The 20587-nt window shown below is 45.1% G+C and overlaps 1 protein-coding gene across 1 annotated transcript in view; it reads left to right on the top strand.

Moving 5' to 3' along the window:
* Positions 1-20587, top strand: part of LOC139262770 (probable ATP-dependent RNA helicase DDX60) — a 191529-nt gene that overhangs the window by 98350 nt on the left and 72592 nt on the right. The window contains exons 20-24 of the mRNA XM_070877924.1: positions 886-1022; positions 5269-5378; positions 10958-11062; positions 12433-12561; positions 13229-13356. Coding sequence (XP_070734025.1) covers positions 886-1022; positions 5269-5378; positions 10958-11062; positions 12433-12561; positions 13229-13356 — 609 coding nt within the window. The remainder of the gene's footprint in view (positions 1-885; positions 1023-5268; positions 5379-10957; positions 11063-12432; positions 12562-13228; positions 13357-20587) is intronic.

The raw sequence follows: 20587 nt of genomic DNA, 5'->3' as shown, positions 1-20587 counted from the left end.
ATAACTGATGTACCATGACATCCTGGTCTCGTTGCTCCTCCCTTTTTACTAATCTATCATCATTCAGATAATAATCTGCCTTCCTGTCTTTGCCACCAAAGTGGATAACCTCACATTTATCTACGTTATACTGCATCTGCCCACTCACCTAACCTGTCCAAGTCCCCCTGCAGCCTCTTAGCATCCTCCTTACAGCTCACACCGCCACCCAGCTTAGTGTCATCTGCAAACTTGGAGATATTACATTCAATTCCTTCATCTAAATCATTAATGCATATTGTAAATAGCTGAGGTCCCAGCACTGAACCGTGTGGCACCTCACTAGTCACTGCCTGCCATTTTGAAAAGGACCCGTTTATTCCCACTCTCTGCTTCCTGTCTGCCAACCAGTTCTCTATCCACGTCAATACATCACCCCCAATACCACGTGTTTTAATTTTGCACACTAATCTCTTGTGTGGGACCTTGTCAAAAGCCTTTTGAAAGTCCAAATACACCACATCCACTGGTTCTCCCTTGTCCACTCTAATAGTTACATCCTCAAAAAATTCTAGCAGATTTGTCAAGCATGATTTCCCTTTCATAAATCCATGCCGACTTGGACCGATCCTGTCACTGCTTTCAAATACGCTGCTACTACATCTTTGATAATTGATTCCAACATTTTCCCCACCACCGATGTCAGGCTAACCGGTCTATAATTCCCTGTTTTCTCTCTCCCTCCTTTTGAGATGAAGCGGGGTAGGAGGAGGCCCATGTGGAACAGAAACACCGGTTCGGACCCGTTGGGCTGAACGGCCTGACTCTGTCTGTAAATTCTATGCAAGGGGAACAATCCCATCAACTTTTCCATGGAGGCCTCAAACTGGGTCATTTTGTTGACAGATGGCTACAATCGGTGAAGACGTATTGGGAACGAGTGGAAAGCAGCTCAGAGGAACCACCTTCATCGAACACGAGCCAGAAAAGCAAAAGAAAGCAACAGGCACGCAGGGAGGAGCAGTCCTTCAAAGTGAGACTAGGTACTGACACCGATAAGGAGAACCTGTCGAAAAAAAGCAGTGTTACTGAGCACAAATTTCCTGCGTCTTCCCACGTGTTTCCCGTTCTTACTATCCTTCATTGTGGTGAAAATATTATCGTAGAATTATAGAACAGTATAGCGCAGTGGGGGGCCATTCGGCCCATCGAGTCTGCACCGGCTCTTTCGAAGAGCAACCCAGTTAGCCCCACTCCCCCCGCTCTTTCCCCATATCCCTGCAGTTTGTTCTACTTCAAGTATTTATCCAACTCCCTTTTGAAGGCTGCTATTGAATCGGTCTCCACCACCCTATCACACAGTGCCTTCCAAATCTACACCTCGAGTTGCATGAAAACGTTTTTCCTCAAGTCGCCTCTGGTTCTTTTCCCCATCACCTTAAATCTGTGCCCTCTGGTTACCGACCCTTCAGCCATTGGAAACAGTTTCTCCTTATTTACTCGATCTAAACCCTTTGTGATTTTAAACGGAAGTGCGCAAGCGGTCCATGGCTCAGTGTCACACTGAATGGCACCTAATGGGTTCGGGCTCATTTCCCGGAGTTCATGCTGTAAACGCTTCAGGAATTCTTTAATAATTTGTGAGCAAACTGTAAGAATATCACACAGGTAAACAGAACACTGCCAGTGCTTTGTTAGCAGAAGGTGCTGGAAGAATATTGTCGGCCTTGGCACCATCTGAGAAGGCAAAAGATGGATTAGTGTAGACAAGTGTACCGGCAACAGATTATTCTTTGTTGCTGTGCAGATGCTAACCCTTTCTGCTGTATATTTTCAGCACGTTTAGTTATGTAGAAGCATACTGCTTCCAGTTTCCCACACTTACACTGGCCTGACAAGGGCAGGGAGAAAATAAACAACCTTTATATCCTGACACTGACGTATTAAATCACCCAATGATATACAGGTTGAACCTCTCTTACTCGGGACTCTCTTATCCGGCACCACCTGATATCCAGCACCATTCCCGGGTGGCCCATGCGCAGATAAATTTTTTCCGTACTCACCAATATTCTCTGCTCTCCTGAAGACGGAGACTTCTTCCTCGGAATCGGTTCTGAAGGCACTGATTGCCTAAGTGGCCTTGAGGATGGGTGTTCAATTCGGGGGGAGGGGAGAGAGGTTCAGCCTGTACTACTAATAATTATATTCTGAATTAAATTATAGATAAAAGCTTGATAAAAGTTTTTTTTAAATAAATATGTTTAAAAACCGCCGGCTAGGTTTTCGCTTTGCCGAGTTTGGCCGCTATCTTTCTCCTCGATGCTGGGAACTCCTGCAACCACAGAGCCGCCATAGCTCTGCTTCTGCTGGCCGGGCTTTGCTCTTAATGTGATCCCGGCTCAACACGCGGATAGCACTGAGTCCCATCGACCTGCCTCCCGCACCCTGGCCGGGGTCGGGCCAGTGGGCCGTGTCCTCGGACTGGCTGCTGCTCCCCTCCCCTCTGTCCTCAGCGTTCCCTCTGGGGTCGGGCCGGTGGGCCGTGTCCTCGGACTGGCTGCTGCTCCCCTCCCCGCTGTCCTCAGCATTCTCTCTGGGGTCGAGCCGTGTCCTCTGACTGACCGCTCCTCCCCTGCCCAATGCCTTCGGCGCTCTGCCAAATAAAAAGAAAAGACCTCTTCATTACTTTGAATGAGTCTTGGAGATCATGCAGGGGGGGGAAGGTGGGGTCCAGGCTATCTGTATCGGGGCTAGCTTGCTGGGGCTGGTGGCTAGGGGCTGGCAGTTGTAAAAGACAACTCCTCGTCCGGCAAAATCCCTGATCCGGCACAGGCCAGTTCCTGAGGGTGTCAGATACGGGAGGCTCAACCTGTATTTAATAAAATAAGCAATTGAATATCAAATGTTTTTTTCTTAAATTCATTTTTTAGAGATATGTAGAACCCCCTCCTGACAGATTGGCTCTCAGTCCAGCAACCCCTGTGGATTTTAAAATTCTCATCCTCGATAAAGTGGATAAGAAGGACCTATTACCCTCAGCAGAGAGGTCAATAACCAGGGAGCATAGATTTAAAGTAATTGGTAGAAGGATTAGAGGGGATTTGAGGGGAATATTTTTCATCCAGAGGATGGTGGGGGTCTGGAACTCACTGTCTGAAAGGGTGGTAGAGACAGAAACCCTCACCACATTTAAAAACTACTTGGATGTGCACTTGAAGTGCCGTAATCTACAGGGCTGCGGACCAAGAGCTGGAAAGTGGGATTAGGCTGGGTAGCTCTTGGTCGGCTGGCACGGACACGATGGACCGAAATGGCCTTCTTCCATGCTGTAAATTTTTATGATTGCATGATTTGTAAATTTCCATGAATTGTCTTCAAATCCCTTCGTGGCCTCGCCCCTCTCTAACTCTGTACCTCCTCCAACCCTACAATAGTTTGAAACACGAGCTTGTAGCTATGTTACTGATGGTTGAACATAAGAACAAAAGAAATAGGAGCAGGAGTAGGCCATACGGGCCCTCGAGCCTGCTCCGTCATTCAATAACATCATGGCTGATCAGATCATGGCCGCAGGTCCACTTCCCTGTCCGCCCCACAGAACTCCTTATTCCCTTATCAGTTTAGAAACTGTCTATCTCTGTCTTAAATTTATTCAATGTCCCAGCTTCCACAGCTCTCTGAGGCAGCGAATTCCACAGATTTACAACCCTCTGAGAAGAAATTCCTCCTCAGCTCAGTTTTAAATAGGCGGCCCCTTATTCTAAGGTTATGAAGTCACATTGAAAGGGCATAAGAAAGGGTGAGTTTCATGTTGTGGCTCAGTGTTCTGAAAGGGAACAGTTTCTGTTTAAAAGAAACAAAAAGATTTGCATTTGTGTGGCACCTTGCCCTGTCTCTCACGTACCGTTAGTGACTCTGAAGTGCTGTGAATATTATGGAGGCCAATGCGGCAGCCATTGTACAAGCAGCAATGGGAGGAGTCGGCAGTTAACCTCACTCTGGTGGCACTGGTTGAGGGAGGTATGTTGACCAGGACACCAGGGGAACTCCCCGCTCTTCTTCAACTTGTGCTGTGGGATCTTTACAATCCGTCCGGTGGGACCTCAGTTCAACATATTTAATATAGATAATGAAAGGGCTCAATAGGGTGCACGTAGCAAGCACTTCCAAAACTAGCGGCTGGATGTTCATCCTGGTGCCACCCGGAGGGGCGGTAAATGGCTGTGAAAATGGGTACCGCCCGGGCAGCCAGTGCCCAGTGCCCCACTGGGCCATTCGGTGCCGGTTTTGCAGAGGCACTGAGCAGTACCACCTGGGAGCATCATACTAGTGTGCACCACCCCCGGTTGCGAAATCGATGTGAAAGTTGTTTGTAGTGGGATCCATAGTGCCCCCTACTGGGACCACCTGGGAAAGCGGGCAGTCCCAGCTGTCCCAGCAGTGGTGAGGGAAGGAACGACTACCTGAGGTAATTGTGATTGTTTTATTTAAGTGATTTCTCTTTATGTGAGGTGAACACGGTATTGGAATGTTTTTTGTGGGTTTTTTTTGCGATTTTTTTTTTTTTTCCACGGAAGCCTCTCCTAGGGCGCACCGAGGCTGGCTCTTCAGCTCGGGATCTTCAGCCGCTCAGCCAACCTAGTGCCCTTAGAGAGGTGTGGAACACCTCCCTTAGCGCTCCGCCCCACACTCAGGGCCAACCTGCTGAATTTTGTGGCTACAGGATCAAACCGTTTCCCGGCGCTAAATTTATCGCCCCACCGCCATTATCGTCCGAAAATCCAGCCCCCAGATAGTCACCAATAAATCCAACACGGAATTCAGGAGAAACCTCTTTTCACAGAAAGTGGCCAGAATGTGGAACTCGCGACACAAGGAGTAGCCAAGGCCAATAACACAGATGCATTAAAGGGGAAGCTGGATACAAAGGTGAGGGAGAAAGGAATAGAAAGGTATGCTGGTCAGGTTAGACGGAGAGGGGTAGGAGGAGGCTCGTGTGGACCATAAACATCGGCACAGATCAGCTGGACTGAAAGGCCTGTTTCTGTGCAGTACACTTGATGTAACTCAATGCAGCCTAGATTTATGCTCAAATTCTGGAGTGGGCCTTGAAACTTTAATCCTTTGACTGGACTGAGCCATGCCAGCAGACAAAATCATTTTATATGTTCTGATGCTAATCTCTCTCAGTACAATTTCACCCTATTAAAGGTACTATTGTGTTAGATTGCGATGACATTTCACGCATGTGCGTTGTGACCTTGGCTGTTTTTCTATTGCTTGCAGTGTCTTATGGAGAACGATACAATGACCTTGAAAATTTTGTGTGTGACTTCGAAGACAATGAATACAAGTTCATTCCCTACCATCCCTGTGCTGCCTTAACAGTGCACCATGTAAGTTGTATCATAGAAACAGAAAATAACAGCATGGAAGGAGGCCATTTCAGCCCAACAAGTCCGCGCCGAACGACAAAGAGCTATCCAGCCTAATCCCATTTTCCAGTTCTAGGTCCGTAGCCCTTTAGGTTACAGCACTTTAAGTGCATATCCAAGTACTTTTTAAATGTGGTGAGGGTTTCTGCCTCTACCACCCTTTCAGGCAGTGAGTTCCAGACCCCCACCACCCTCTGGGTGAAAACATTTCCCCTCAAATCCCCTCTATACCTCTTACCAATTGCTTTAAATCTATATCCCTGGTTATTGGCCTCTCTGCTAAGGGAAATTGGTCCTTCCTATCCACTCTATCTAGGCCCCTCATAATTTGATACAGCGCAATCAAGTATCTGCTCAGCCCTCTCTGTACCAATGAAAGCAAACCCCAGCCTATCCAATCTTTCCTCACAGCTAAAATTTTCCAGTCCAGGCAACAACCTTGTAAATCTTCTCTGTATCCTCTCTAGTGCAATCACATCTTTCCTGTAATGAGTACATTGCTTTAGGACAACAACAACTTGTATTTTTATAGCACTTTAACGTAGTGAAACATCCCAACGTGCTTCACAGGAACGTTATGAGATAAAAAATTTGACACCGAGCCGCATAAGAAGAAATTAGGGCAGGGGACCAAATGCTTGGTTAAAGAGGCAGGTTTTAAGGAGCATCTTGAAGGAGGAACGAGAGGTAGAGAGGCGGAGAGGTTTAGGCAGGGAGTTCCAGAGCTTGGGGTCCAGGCAACAGAAGGCACGGCCACCGATGATTGAGCGATTAGAATCAGGGATGCTCCAGAGGGCAGAATTAGAGGAGCGCAGACATCTCGGTGTGGGGGGGTGGGGTGGGGGGCGGGGATTGGGGCGGAGGGGCGTTATGGGACTGGAGGAGATTACAGAGATAGGGAGAAGCTAGGCCACGGAGGGATTTGAAAACAAAGATGTTTCAATAAGATCACCTCTCATTCTTCTGAACTCCAATGAGTATAGGCCCAACCTATTCAACCTATCTTCATAAGTCAACTCCCTCATCTCCGAAATTAACCTAGTGAACCTTCTCTGAACTGCCTCCAATGCAAGTATATCCTTTCTTAAAAAAGATGAAAACTGTATGTAGTACTCTAGGTGTGGCCTCACTAATACCCGGTACAGTTGTAGCAGGACTTCTCTGCTTTTATACTCTATCCCCCTTGCAATGAAGGCCAACATTCCATTTGCCTTCCTGATTACTTGCTGTACCTGCACACTAACTTTTTGTGTTTAATGCACAAGAACATACAGTTTCCTCTCTGTATGCAGCATTTTGTCATTTCTCTCCATTTAAATAATAATTTGCTTTTTTATTTTATCTGCCAAAGTGGATAACCTCACACATGCCCACATTATACTCCATCTGACAATGTTTTGCCCACTCACTTAGCCTGTCCATATCCCTTTGCAGATTTTTTGTGTCCTCCTCACAATTTGCTTTCCCACCCATCTTTGTATCATCAGCAAATTTGGCTACTTTATCCCTTCATCCAAATCAGTAATATAGATTGTAAATAGTTGAGGCCCCAGCACCGATCCCTGTGGTGCCCCATTAGTAACGTTAGCCAACCGGAAAATGACCCATTTATCCCAACTCTCTGTTTTCTGTTAGTTAGCCAATCCTCTATCCATGCTAATATATTACCCCCAACCCCGTGAACTTTTATCTTGTGCAGTAACATTTCATGTGGCACCTTGTCAAATGCCTTCTGGAAATCCAAGATCACCTCATCCACTGGTCCCCCCTTATCCACCCTGCTCGTTACATCCTGAAAGAACTCCAGCAAATTTGTCAAACATGATTTCCCTTTCATAAAACCATGCTGACTCTGTTTGATTGAATTATGCTTTTCCAAATGTCCTGCTATTGCTTCATTAATGATGCACTCTAGCATTTTCCCAACAACAGATGTTAGGCGAACTATCTATAGTTTCCTGCTTTCTGTCTGCCTGCTTTTTAAATAGGGGCGTTACATTTGCGGTTTTCCAATCCGCTGGGACCTCCCCAGAATCTAGGGAATTTTGGTAGATTACAACCAATGCATCCACTATCTCTGCAGCCACTTCTTTTAAGACCCCAAGATGCAGGCCATCAGGTCCAGGGGACTTGTCCACCTTTAGTCCCATTATTTTACCGAGTACTACTTCTTTAGTGATAGTGATTGTATAAAGTTCCTTCCTCCCTTTAGCCCCTTGATTATCCATTATTGCGATGTTTTTAGTGTCTTCTACCATGAAGACTGATACAAAATATTTGTATCACTGCTCATCAACCGTCCCATACTTTAATCTATTTTCCCAGTCCACTTTAGCCAAGTCTGCCTTCATACCTTTGTGGTCTCCTTTATTAAGCTTTGGACACTGATTTGATATCCAACTTTCTCACCTTCCAACTGAATTTGGAATTCAACCATGTTATGATCACACTTTCCGAGAGGATTCTTTGCTAGATCATTTATTAATCCTGTCTCATTACGCATACCAGATATAAGATATCCTGCTCCCTGGTTGGTTCCACAACATAATGTTCAAGGAAACCATCCCAGATATACTCTATGAACTCTTCCTCAAGGCTACCTTGGCCAATTTGATTTGTCCAATCAATAATAAGATTAAAATCGCGATTATTGCAGTTCCTTTTTTTACAAGCCTCCATTGTTTCTTGATTTATATTCCGTCCAACAGTGCAGCTACTGTTAGGGGGCCTATAGATTCCATCCATCAGTGACTTTTTCCCCTTATTATTGCTGACCTCCATCCAAACTGATTCTACATCTTGATCTTCTGAGTCAGTATCGTTTCTCACTACCTCACTGATCTCATCCTTTATTAACAGAGCTACCCCACCTCCTTTTCCTTTCTATCTATCCTTCCAAATTGGTAGTGAGGTAGAGCTGGGTGTCATCAGTGTACATGTGGAAATTGACGCTGTGTTTTCGGATGATGTCGCCAAGGGGCAGCATGAAGATGAGAAATAGGAGGGGGCCAAGGATAGATCCTTGGGGGACACCAGAGGTAACGATGCAGGAGCGGGAAGAGAAGCCATTACAGGTGATTAGACGGTTAAGAATGGAACCAGGCAAGTGCATTCCCGCCCAGCTGGACAACAGTGGCGAGGCGTTGGAGGAGGATGGAGTGGTCAACTGTGTCAAAAGCTGCTGACAAGTCAGGAAGGACGGGGAGGGATAGTTTGTCTTTGTCACAGTCACAAAGGATATCATTTGTGCCATTGATGAGAGCTGTTTCGGTACTGTGGCAGACACGGAAACAGGACTGGAGGATTCAAGCATGGAATTGCGGGAAAGGTTTGCACGGATTTGGGAGGCCACAACACGTTCGAGGACTTTGGAGAGCAAAGGGAGGTTGGAGATGGGGCTATGATTTAGATGAGAATGATTTTGCAGTTATGGCAGCGCTGAGGTTGGGGTACGGTAGTGTTGCGGTTATGGCACGGCACGAGTAATGCAAGGGCCTGAACTGCCAATCCTCGCAGAGCGTGAGTTAAAATCCCACCAATGCAGTTTGAGGATTTGGATTTAGCGTAAACAGAAACTGGAAATAAAAAATCTGCTGTCAGTAAATGTGACTGAAGCTGTCGGCCTGCCACCACCTTCTCAGGACAATTAGGGAGGGGCAATAAATTCCATCTTTGTCAGCGACGCCCACATCCCCAAGAATTAGAAACATAGAAACATAGAAAATAGGTGCAGGAGTAGGCCATTCGGCCCTTCTAGCCTGCACCGCCATTCAATGAGTTCATGGCTGAACATGCAACTTCAGTACCCCATTCCTGCTTTCTCGCCATACCCCTTGATCCCCCTAGTAGCAAGGACTTCATCTAACTCCCTTTTGAATATATTTAGTGAATTGGCCTCAACTACTTTCTGTGGTAGAGAATTCCACAGGTTCACCACTCTCTGGGTGAAGAAGTTTCTCCTCATCTCGGTCCTAAATGGCTTACCCCTTATCCTTAGACTGTGACCCCTGGTTCTGGATTCCCCAACATTGGGAACATTCTTCTTGCATCTAACCTGTCTAAACCCGTCAGAATTTTAAACGTTTCTATGAGGTCCTCTCTCATTCTTCTGAACTCCAGTGAATACAAGCCCAGTTGATCCAGTCTTTCTTGATAGGTCAGTCCCACCATCCCAGGAATCAGTCTGGTGAATCTTCGCTGCACTCCCTCAATAGCAAGAATGTCCTTCCTCAAGTTAGGAGAACAAAACTGTATACAATACTCGAGGTGTGGCCTCACCAAGGCCCTGTACAACTGTAGCAACATCTCCCTGCCCCTGTACCCAAATCCCCTCGCTATGAAGGCCAACATGCCATTTGCTTTCTTAACCGCCTGCTGTACCTGCATGCCAACCTTCAATGACTGATGTACCATGACACCCAGGTCTCGATGCACCTCCCCTTTTCCTAATCTGTCACCATTCAGATAATAGTCTGTCTCTCTGTTTTTAGCACCAAAGTGGATAACCTCACATTTATCCACATTATACTTCATCTGCCATGCATTTGCCCACTCACCTAACCTATCCAAGTCACTCTGCAGCCTCATAGCATCCTCCTCGCAGCTCACACTGCCACCCAACTTAGTGTCATCCGCAAATTTGGAGATACTACATTTAATCCCCTCGTCTAAATCATTAATGTACATTTTTTTAAACTTTCCCAACCCCGGATTGTGAAGGATGACAGCGTGAAAATTTGGATGGTGAGGTGACTTCTCAATGGCCATGGTGGGATTTGAACTCACGATCTGCTGGATTATTCATCCGATCAAATAACAAAACCACTACGCTACTGTGCCAGCAACCACAGTGGAGGAAAAGCCAGGCCTGGAACAGTGGAGTGCCAATTGTACAAGGAAAACATTTTTACCGGTTACCCAATCAATAGCCGATGTTTAAAGGCACCACATGACTGACAACAGCCTTCTCTTTATGACACAATGACCTTTGTGTAGTCAGAGGTGAAAGAGTCCTCTTTAATGCTTCTGGCAAATACACTTCCTTACATAAAATCTACAGCACAGAAACAGGCCATTTGGCCCAACTGGTCCATGCCAGTGTTTATGCTCCACACGAGCCTCCTGACACCCGACTTCATCTCACCCTGTCAGCGTAACTTTCTACTCCTTTCTCCATCATATGTTTATCTAGTTTCCACTTAAACGCATCTATGCTATTTGACTCTTGTAAACATAAGAAATAGGAGCAGGAGTAGGTCATTCGGCCCCGCGAGCCTGCTCCACCATTCAATGAGATGGCTGATCTTCTACCTCAACTCCACTTTCCGGCACTGTCTCCATATCCCTTGATTCCCGTAATATCCAACTGATAACAGCCTTCTTTATCCAAATATAGGTGGAGGTTAATCATACTTTCCACTGGTGTCAGTGAAGGGTTTGTGAATCTTGTAATTCTCTTCTCACTGGAAATGTGTGACGTTACTGAAGAAGATCAGCTTCTCTGGCTTGTCTAACGGCACTTGTGTGTTTTTGTCTCCTAGATTAAGAATTATGGGATCCCATCAGACCTTGCACTTTCTCCACCCGAATGCCTGAGACTGTATGACGCAATGGTGCAGGTTTCCCCCGGGTGGCCCAGGGCGCAGGTGTGTAAAACTATGCAGCGCAGCAGGAAAGTCCATGTTCAGAACCATAGAAGCTCACAGCACAGAAGGAGGCCATTCGACCCATTGTAGGCCGCGTTCGTCTTCACCACTTGGGCGGTAACAGGGGGGCACAACCCCGCCTCTTCCTCCACGTCCAGGCCCTACCCCCTACCACCCACTGAGCAAAAACACCTGATTTTCATGAGCATTAAAATCAATGGAAATAAAGTCGGGCGATTTTTTTGTAACTTGTGGGTTCAAATCCCACTCCAGAGATTTTGAGCATTAAATCCAGGCTGACACTCCCAGTGCTGTACTGAGGGAGCGCTGCACTGTCGGAGGTGCCGTCTTTTGGATAAGACGTTAAATCAAGGCCCCACCTGCCCTCTCAGGTGGACGTAAAAGATCCCACGGCACTATTTCGAAGAAGAGCAGGGGAGTTATCCCTGGTGACCTGGCCAATATTTATCCCTCCATCAACATAAAATAAAAAAATAGATGAATTGGTCATTATCACATTGCTGTTTGTGGGAGCTTGCTGTGCGCAAATTGGCTGCTGTGTTTCCTATATTACTACAGTGACTACACTCCAAAAGTACTTCATTGGCTGTAAAGCACTTTGGGATGTCCTGAGGTCGTGAAAGACGCTATATAAATGCAAGGTCTTTCTTTCTTTATTTAAATCATTTCAACTACTGACATTCAAGTTTAGTTGTTCTGTTCTTTTCGTTTCCAAACCGTCACACAAGAGAGGAATGAACTGTCGGCGTTATTTTTCCAGTCATATCCTGTTATTGAAATGATTGCTAAGCCCTCCTTACTTAATGGTGGAGTAGCCCTGTTATTTGCCCGATGTAAATATTAGCCTCACCAATTGCTCACCATACGGTATTTGCCCGATGTAAATATTAGTCTCACCAATCGCTCACCATACGGTATTTGCCCGATGTAAATATTAGCCTCACCAATCACTCACCATACAGTATTTGCCCGATGTAAATATTAGCCTCACCAATCGCTCACCATACGGTATTTGCCCGATATAAATATTAGCCTCACCAATCGCTCACCATACAGTATTTGCCCGATGTAAATATTAGCCTCACCAATCGCTCACCATACGGTATTTGCCCGATATAAATATTAGTCTCACCAATCGCTCACCATACAGTATTTGCCCGATGTAAATATTAGCCTCACCAATCACTCACCATACAGTATTTGCCCGATGTAAATATTAGCCTCACCAATCACTCACCATACGGTATTTGCCCGATGTAAATATTAGCCTCACCAATCGCTCACCATACGGTATTTGCCCGATGTAAATATTAGCCTCACCAATCGCTCACCATCCGGTTTTACTGCAGGAACTTGAGCCCGAGGAGTACCAGTCCTTTAAGAACAGAGTCATTATCCGGAAGCGTGATGTGAGAGAATATGAAGCTGAGCTGAAGAAGGAACTTGTCGGATGGGTTAAAGCAGGACGGAAGAAAGAGGTAGGCGTGTCCTCACTGTCAAATACAGAATGTACCCCACAACTGGTGTTTATGCTCCACACGAGCCGCCTCCTACCCCTATTCATCTCACCTATCAAAATATTTATACCCTTCTATTCCTTTCATCCTCCTGTGCTTGTGCTGTGGCTCAGTAGATAGCACTTCTTGCCTCTGGGTCAGGAAAGTTGTGGGTTCAAGTCCCACTCCAGGGACTTGAACACAACAATCTAGGCTGACACTCCAGTACATTGCCAGAGGTGCTGTCTTTCAGAAGATTGCTTGATTCTGTTAATATTCAAAGATTTATCAATCTCTACTCTTGATTATACTCAGTGACTGAACACTCATAGCCCTCTGGGGTAGAGAATTCCAAAGATTCACCACTTCTGAGCAAAGAAATTTTCCTCATCTCAGCCCCCCCCTGGTTCTAGACTCCCCAGGCAGGGGAAACATCTACCCGGTCAAGCCCTGTAAAAATGTTGTGTATTTGAATGAGATCACCTCTCATTCTTCTAAACTCGAGGTGAACCGTGGTTGCTTTTGGTCTTAGGGATTCCTATGTTCCAGTGAAGACAAGGCTCATCCCTTCAGGACTGCTGGTTGGTCTTGCAGGTTGGAGAAGCCGTGTTACCGTTAGTGACGTAACGTTAGCCCTGATTTTTCACAGGTTGAAGATGTGCTGCTGTGGCTAAAACCACAACTTGAAGGGATCTTTGAGAAAGATCAGATGGAAAACTTCCCGCTTCTGGTTGAAACACTTCAAAAAATGAATGGATTGCCTGCTTTATTTTTCACGTGAGTAACTTTAGACCATCAATGGGGCGGCGGGAGGGCAGTAGAATTGGTCTGGTCACGATATGTAGCAATATAATAAACCCATTTAAATAAAAAGATCTTATTTTGCAATGTGCGGAGGGTGAATTTTCATGTGGATTCTGTTGCTGGTCCCTCGTGACATCAGAGGCAGAATCATGGAAACCCCAGATAAACAGTACAAATGGTTTCGAAGTAAGAGGCTGAATACGATCCAAATCATTTCATAGAAACATAGAAAATAGGTGCAGGAGTAGGCCATTCGGCCCTTCGAGCCTGCACCACCATTCAATAAGATCATGGCTGATCATTCCCTCAGAACCCCTTTCCTGCTTTCTCTCCATACTCCTTGATCCCTTTAGCCATAAGGGCCATATCTAACTCCCTCTTGAATAAAGAACTGACATCAACAACCTACTGACAAAGGACACACACACAAGTTCTTCAAGGCTCTAGCCACACATAATAACATGGAAAGGAGTTGCTGTGCTCGCTATGGGGGTGGGGGTCGGGATGAATTTCTACGGGTAACTACGGCAGAAGAGGCACGAAAACATTAGGAGCAGGAGTGGGCCATTCAGCCCCTCGAACCTGTTCCGCCAATCACCTCGATAATATGTACCTCAACCCCATTTACCTGCCTTTGCCCCATATCCCTTGAAACCTTTCCCCAACAAAAATCTTATCGATCTCAGTCTTGAAAGCTCCAATTGTTCCCCCAGCATCCACAACCTTTTAGGGGAAGAGAATTCCAGATTTCCAAACCCTTTATGGGAAAAACTCCTGAATGGTCAAGCTGTAATTTGAAGATTTTTTCCCCCTTGTTCTTGACTCCCCCACCAAAGAAAATAGTTTCTCTCTATCGACATTATCAAATACTTTTATCATTTTAAACAGGTCGATTAGATCAATCCTCAGTCATCTATAAGCAAGGAAAATCAAGCCAAGATTATGTAACCTGTCCTCATAATTTAACCCTCTGAGCCCCGGTATCAGTCTGGTGTATCTGTGCTCCCCGCGCCCCAAGGCTGATATCCTTCCTGAGGAGTTGTGCCCAGAACTGAGCACAGTGCTCTAAATGGTGTCTGATCCAGGCTGTGTATAACTGAAGTATCACTTCCTCCCTTTATATTCCAGAACCTCCCACCCCGAGACAAAGGTCAACATTCCATCAGCCTTTTTGGTTGCTTTCTGTTCATGTTCACTTGCAGTTTAGTCATTTATGTACAGCGATACCAGAATCTCTTTGATTCCTTAACTCCTACCATTTAGAAAAGACTCCACTTGTTTCACTTTGATCCGGTGTCAGCTGTGGCTCAGTGGGCAGCACACTCGCCTCTGAATCAGAAGGCTGTGGGTTTAAGTCTCACTCCAGAAACTTGAGCACAAAAAATCTAAGTTGACACTCCAGTACAGCACTGAGGGAGTGCTGCACTGTCGGAGGTGCCCTCTTTCGGATGAGATGTTAAACTGTCTCAAGTGGATGTAAAAGATCCTATGAAACTATTTTGAAGAAGAGCAGGGGAGCTAGCCCCGGTGTCCTGTCCAATATTTATCCCTCGATCAATATCTGGTCATTTTCTGGTCATTATCACGTTGCTGTTAGCTTGCTGTGTGCAAATTGGCTGCTGCGTTTCCCACATTACAACAGTGACTACACTAGAAAAGTACATCATTGGCTGTAAAGCACTTTGAGACATCCAGTGGTCGTGAAGTGCACAATATAAATTCAAGTATTTTTTTTTTTTTGTAGTTTCTGAGAATAACGGGAGGCTAAATGGGAACACACTATAGTTCCTTAGTGGCCTTTGGGTAAAAGATCCCATGGCCATTATTTCGAAGAAGAGCAGGGAATCTATCGAATCATAGAAATTTACAGCACAGAAGGAGGCTACTTCAGCCCATCATGTCTGCACCGGCCGACCAAGAGCTACCCAGCCTGATCCCACTTTCTAGCTCTTGGTCCAAAGCCCTGTAGGTTACAGCACTTCAAGTGGACATCCAAGTACTTTTTAAATGTGGTGAGGGTTTCTGCATCTACCACCCTTTCAGGCAGTGAGTTCCAGACCCCCACCACCCTCTGGATGAAATTTCCCCTCAATTCCCCTCTAAACCTTCGACCAATTACTTTAAATCTATGCCCCTTGGTTGTTGACCTCTACGAAGGGATGTAGGTCTGTCCTATCCACTCTATCTAGGCCCCTCATAATTTGATGCACCTCAATCAGGTCTCCCATCAGCCTCCTCTGTTCCAAAGAAAACAAACCCAGCCTATCCAATCTTTCCTCATAGCCAAAATTCTCCAGGCCAGGCAACATCCTCATCAATCTCGTCTGTACCCTCTCTAGTGCAATCACATTTTTCCTCGAATGTGGTGACCAGAACTGCACACAGTACTCCAACTGTGGCCTAACTAGTGTTTTATACAGTTCAAGTATAACCTCCCTGCTCTTGTATTCTATGCCTCGGTTAATAAAGGCAAGTATTCCAAATGCCTTCTTAACCACCTTATCTGCTTGGCCTGCTACTTTCAGTGATCAGTGGACATGCACTCCAAGGTCCCTTTGTACCTCTACACTTCTTAGTGTCGTACCATTTAATGTGTATTCCCTTGCCTTGTTAGCCTCTCCAAATGCATTACCTCACACTTGTCTGGATTAAATTCCATTTGCCACTGTTCTGCCCACCTGACCAGTTCATTTATATCTTCCTGCATTCTACAGCTTTCTTCTTCTTTATCAACCACACAGCTGATTTTAGTATTATCTGCAAACTTCTTAATCACACTCCTTACATTCAAGTTTAAATCATTGATATATACCACAAAAAGCAAGGGACCTAGCACTGAGCCCTGTGGAACCCCACTGAATACAGCCTTCCAGTCACAAAAACACCCATCAACCATTACCCTTTGCTTCCTGCTTCGAGCCAATTTTGGATCCAACTTGCCACTTTGCCCTGGATCCCATGGGCTTTTACTTTCATGACCAATCTGCCATGTGGGACCTTATAAAAAGCCTTGCTAAAATACTTATACACTACATCAAACGCACTACCCTCATCGAATTTCCTTGTTACCTCCTCAAAAAATTCAGTCAAGTTAGTCAGACACAACCTTCCCTTAACAAATCCGTGCTGACTGTCCTTGATTAATCCGTGTCTTTCTAATTGAAGATTTATCCTATTCCTTAGCGTTTGTTCCAATAATATTCCCACCACTGAGGTTAGGCTGACTTGCCTGTAATTACTCAGTCTATCCCTTTCTCCCTTTTTAAACAAAGGTACAACATCAATTCACTAAATATATTCAAAAAGGAGTTAGATGTAGTCCTTACTACTAGGGGGATCAAGGGGTATGGCAAGAAAGCAGGAATGGGGTACTGAAGTTGCATGTTCAGCCATGAACTCATTGAATGGCGGTGCAGGCTAGAAGGGCCGAATGGCCTACTCCTGCACCTATTTTCTATGTTTCTATGTTTCTATTAGCAATCCTCCAGTTCTCTGGAACTACACCTATAGCCAGAGAGGATTGGAAAATGATGGTCAGAGCCTCTGCTGTTTCTTCTTTTGCTTCTCTTAATAGCCTAGGATACATTTCATCCGGGCCTGGGGATTTATCCACTTTCAAAGCTGCTAAGTTCCTTTCTCACGATGTTTAGTTCATCTAATATTTCACACTCCCCCTCCCTGATTACAATGTCTGCATCACCCTGCTCTTGTGAAAACAGACACAAAGTATTAATTAAGAACCATACCCACGTCTTCCACCTCCACACACAGATTACCTTTATAGTCTCTAATAGGCCCGACACTTTCTTTAGTTATCCTCTTTCTCTTAATGTATTTATAAAACATCTTTGGGTTTTCTTCGATTTTACTTGCCAAAATGTTTCCATGCTCTTTCTTTTGTTTTCCTAATTTCCATTTTAATTGCACCCCTGCACTTTCTATACTCCTCCCGAGTTTCTGTAGTATTGAGCTCTTAGTATCTGTCATAAGCCTCCCTTTTTTGCTATCTCCTACCCTGTATGTCCCTTGACATCCACGGGGCTCTAGACTTGTTAGTCCCACCCTTTTTCTTTAAGGGAACATACTTACACTGAGCCCTCAGGATCTCCTTGGTGCCGTGGCCAATATTTATCCCTCAATCAACATAACAAAAACAGATTATCTGGGCATTATCACATTGCTGTTTATGGGAGCTTGCTGTGCACAAATTGGCTGATGCATTTCCCACATTACAACAGTGACTACAGTCCAAAAGCACTTCATTGGCTGTAAAATGCTTTGGGACGTCCGGTGGTTGTGAGGTGCACTATAGAAATGCAATTCTTTCTTTCTTTTTTGTTTTCCATTTCTCTACACTTGCATCCTTCAGATGTTGATTGCAATTCCCAATGGATTTTCCAGAGTAAACGAATGCTGTCACTCACCAGGAGGGAAATTTATCATCCATTGCAAGATCCTCTTTTAATTCATATTCATAACATAAATCTCCCACTGAGGGGATAATAACCTAGTTTATGTGATGTTTAAAGCCGTGGCAAATCAGTTTCTTGGAGCTGATCACAAATTCTGCTTTCATAGAATGATACAGCACAGAACGAGGCCATTGGGCCCATCCTGCCGGTGCCGTCTCTTTGATAGAAAGCGCTAGAGTAAAAAAATAGTAAGGTATTAGGTGGGGCTAGACTAAGAGAATAGAAGGGGGTTGAAGAGAGGTTTACAGTGCATGTGTGTGAATGCACACAGCGTGGTAAATAAGGTTGGTGAGCTGCAGGTGCAAATAGCCACATGGGAATACAATGTGATGATAACGGAGACCTGGCTCAAAAAAAGGCAGGATTGGGCACTAAATATTCCTGGATATAAGGTGTTGAGGAAAGATAGGGAAGGAAAGAAAAGAGGTGCGGTAGCAGTATTGGTTAAGGAGAATGTTACAGTACTGGAGAGCGAGGATGTCCTGGAGGGGTCAAGAACGGAATCTTTGTTTAGAATTAAGAAACAATCGAGGTGCCATTACACGACTAGGTGTATTCTATAGGCCACCAACTAGTGGGAAGGATATATAGAGGAACAAATTTGCAGGGAAAATACAGAGAGGTGCAAGAACTATAAAGTGGTGTTAATGGGGGACTTCAATTATCTTAATATAGCTTGGGATAGTAATAGCGCAAAGGGCAGAGGGAAAGGGGGGGGGGGGTGAAGAATTTCTGAAGTGTGTTCAGGAGAACTTTTTTGATCCGGCCCAATGAGGAAGGAGGTAATGCTGGATCTGGTTCTAGGGAATGAGGTGGGTCAAGTGGAGCAAGTGTCTGCAGGGGAGCATCTAGGGAACAGTGATCGTAGTTTCATAAGGTATGGAAAAGGACAGGGAGCAATCTCGAGTAAAAATATTCAATTGGAGGAAGGCCAATTTCAGTGGGTTGAGAATAGATCTGGCCCGGGTAAATTGGAATCAAAGATTAGCAGGCAGAACCGTAATCGAACAATGGGCTGCCTTTAACGAGGAGATGGTTTGGGTGCAGTCGATGTACTCAAGGGGGAAAAGTACCCAACGAAACGCAGAGCACCCTGGATGACGAAAGAGATAGAGAGTAAGATGAAGCAGAAAAAGAGCATGTACAACAGATGTCAGGTTGAGAATATCAGTCTGGAGATAGAAAGTTCAGAGGGCAAGTGAAAAAAAATAAGAGGGGCAAAGAGAGAGTATGAAAATAGATTAGCAGCAAACATAAAAGGGAATTCAAATGTTTTCTAGAGGCATATAAATAGTAAACGGATGGTAAGAGGAGGGGTGGGGCCGATTCCGGACCAAAAAGGAGGCAGAGCACAAGGCTGAGGTACTAAATGAGTACTTGGCATCTGTCTGCAAGAAGATGCTGCCCAAGTAATAGTGAAAGAGAATGTTAGTGGAGGTACTGGATGGGATAAAAATTGGTAAAGATGAGGTACTAGAAAGGCTGGCTGTACTTAAAGTTGATCAGTCACCAGGACGGGATGGGATGCATCCTAGGATGCTGAGGGAAGTTGAGGTGGAAATCGCAGAGGTACTGAGCATAATCTTCCAATCCTCCTTCGATACTGGAGTGGTGCCAGAGGACTGGGGAATTGCAAATGTTGCACCCTTGTACAAGAACGGGTGTAAGGATAAACCCAGCCAGTCAGTCAGTTTAACCTCGGTAGTGGGGAAGCTTTTAGAAGTGGTAATCAGGGACAAAATTTCCAATCACTTCAACGAGTGTGGATTAATTAAGGAAAGTCAGCACGGATTTGTTAAAGGCAAACCATGTTTAACTAACTTGATTGAGTTTTTTGATAAGTTAACAGACAGGGTTGATAAGGGCAACATGGTGTACATGGACTTCCAAAAGGTGTTTGATAAAGTGTCACATAATAGGTTTGCAAGCAAAGTTAAAACCCATGGAATTAAAGGAAAAGTGGCAGCATGGATACGAAATTGGCTAAGTGACAGGAAACAGAGAGTAATGGTGAACGGTTGTTTTTTGGACTGGAGGAATGTATACAGTGGTGTTCCACAGGGGTCGGTTCTAGGAGCACTGCTTTTCTTGAAATGTAGTTATATATATATATATATTGGACTTGTGCGTCCTGGGCATTATAAATAGAAGCACAGAGTACAAAAGCAAAGAAGTTATGATGAACATTTATAAAACACTGATTTGACCACAACTGGAGTAGTGTGTCCAATTCTGGGCACCGCAATTTAGGAAGGATGTGAAGGCTTCAGAGAGGGTGCAGAAAAGATTGACGAGAATGGTTCCAGAGGTGAGGGACTTCAGTTACGTGGATAGACTGGAGGAGCTGTGAAGGTTAAGAGGAGATTTGATCGAGGTGTTCAAAATCAAGAGGGGTCTAGATAGAGTAGATTGGCAGAAAGGGTCGAGAACCAGAGGACACAGATTGGCAAAAGAACCAAAGGCAACTTGAGGAAAACGTTTTTACGCAGCGAGTGGTTAGGGTCTGGAATGCATTGCCTGAGAGGGTGGTGGAGGCAGACTCAATTGGGGCTTTCAAAAGGGAGTTGGATAAGTAGCTGAAGGAAAAACAATTGCAGGGAGAAAGGGCGGGGGAGTGGGACTACCTGAAGGGCTCTTGCAGAGAGCCGGCACGGGCTCGACGGGCCAAATGGCCTCCCTCTGTGCCGTAACCATTCTATGATTGTATTATTGACTTCAGACATTAATTTGCC

Source organism: Pristiophorus japonicus, chromosome 1, assembly GCF_044704955.1.
Source record: "Pristiophorus japonicus isolate sPriJap1 chromosome 1, sPriJap1.hap1, whole genome shotgun sequence".
In the NCBI taxonomy this organism is placed as follows: domain Eukaryota; kingdom Metazoa; phylum Chordata; class Chondrichthyes; family Pristiophoridae; genus Pristiophorus; species Pristiophorus japonicus.
This window is presented reverse-complemented; position numbering and strand designations above follow the sequence as displayed.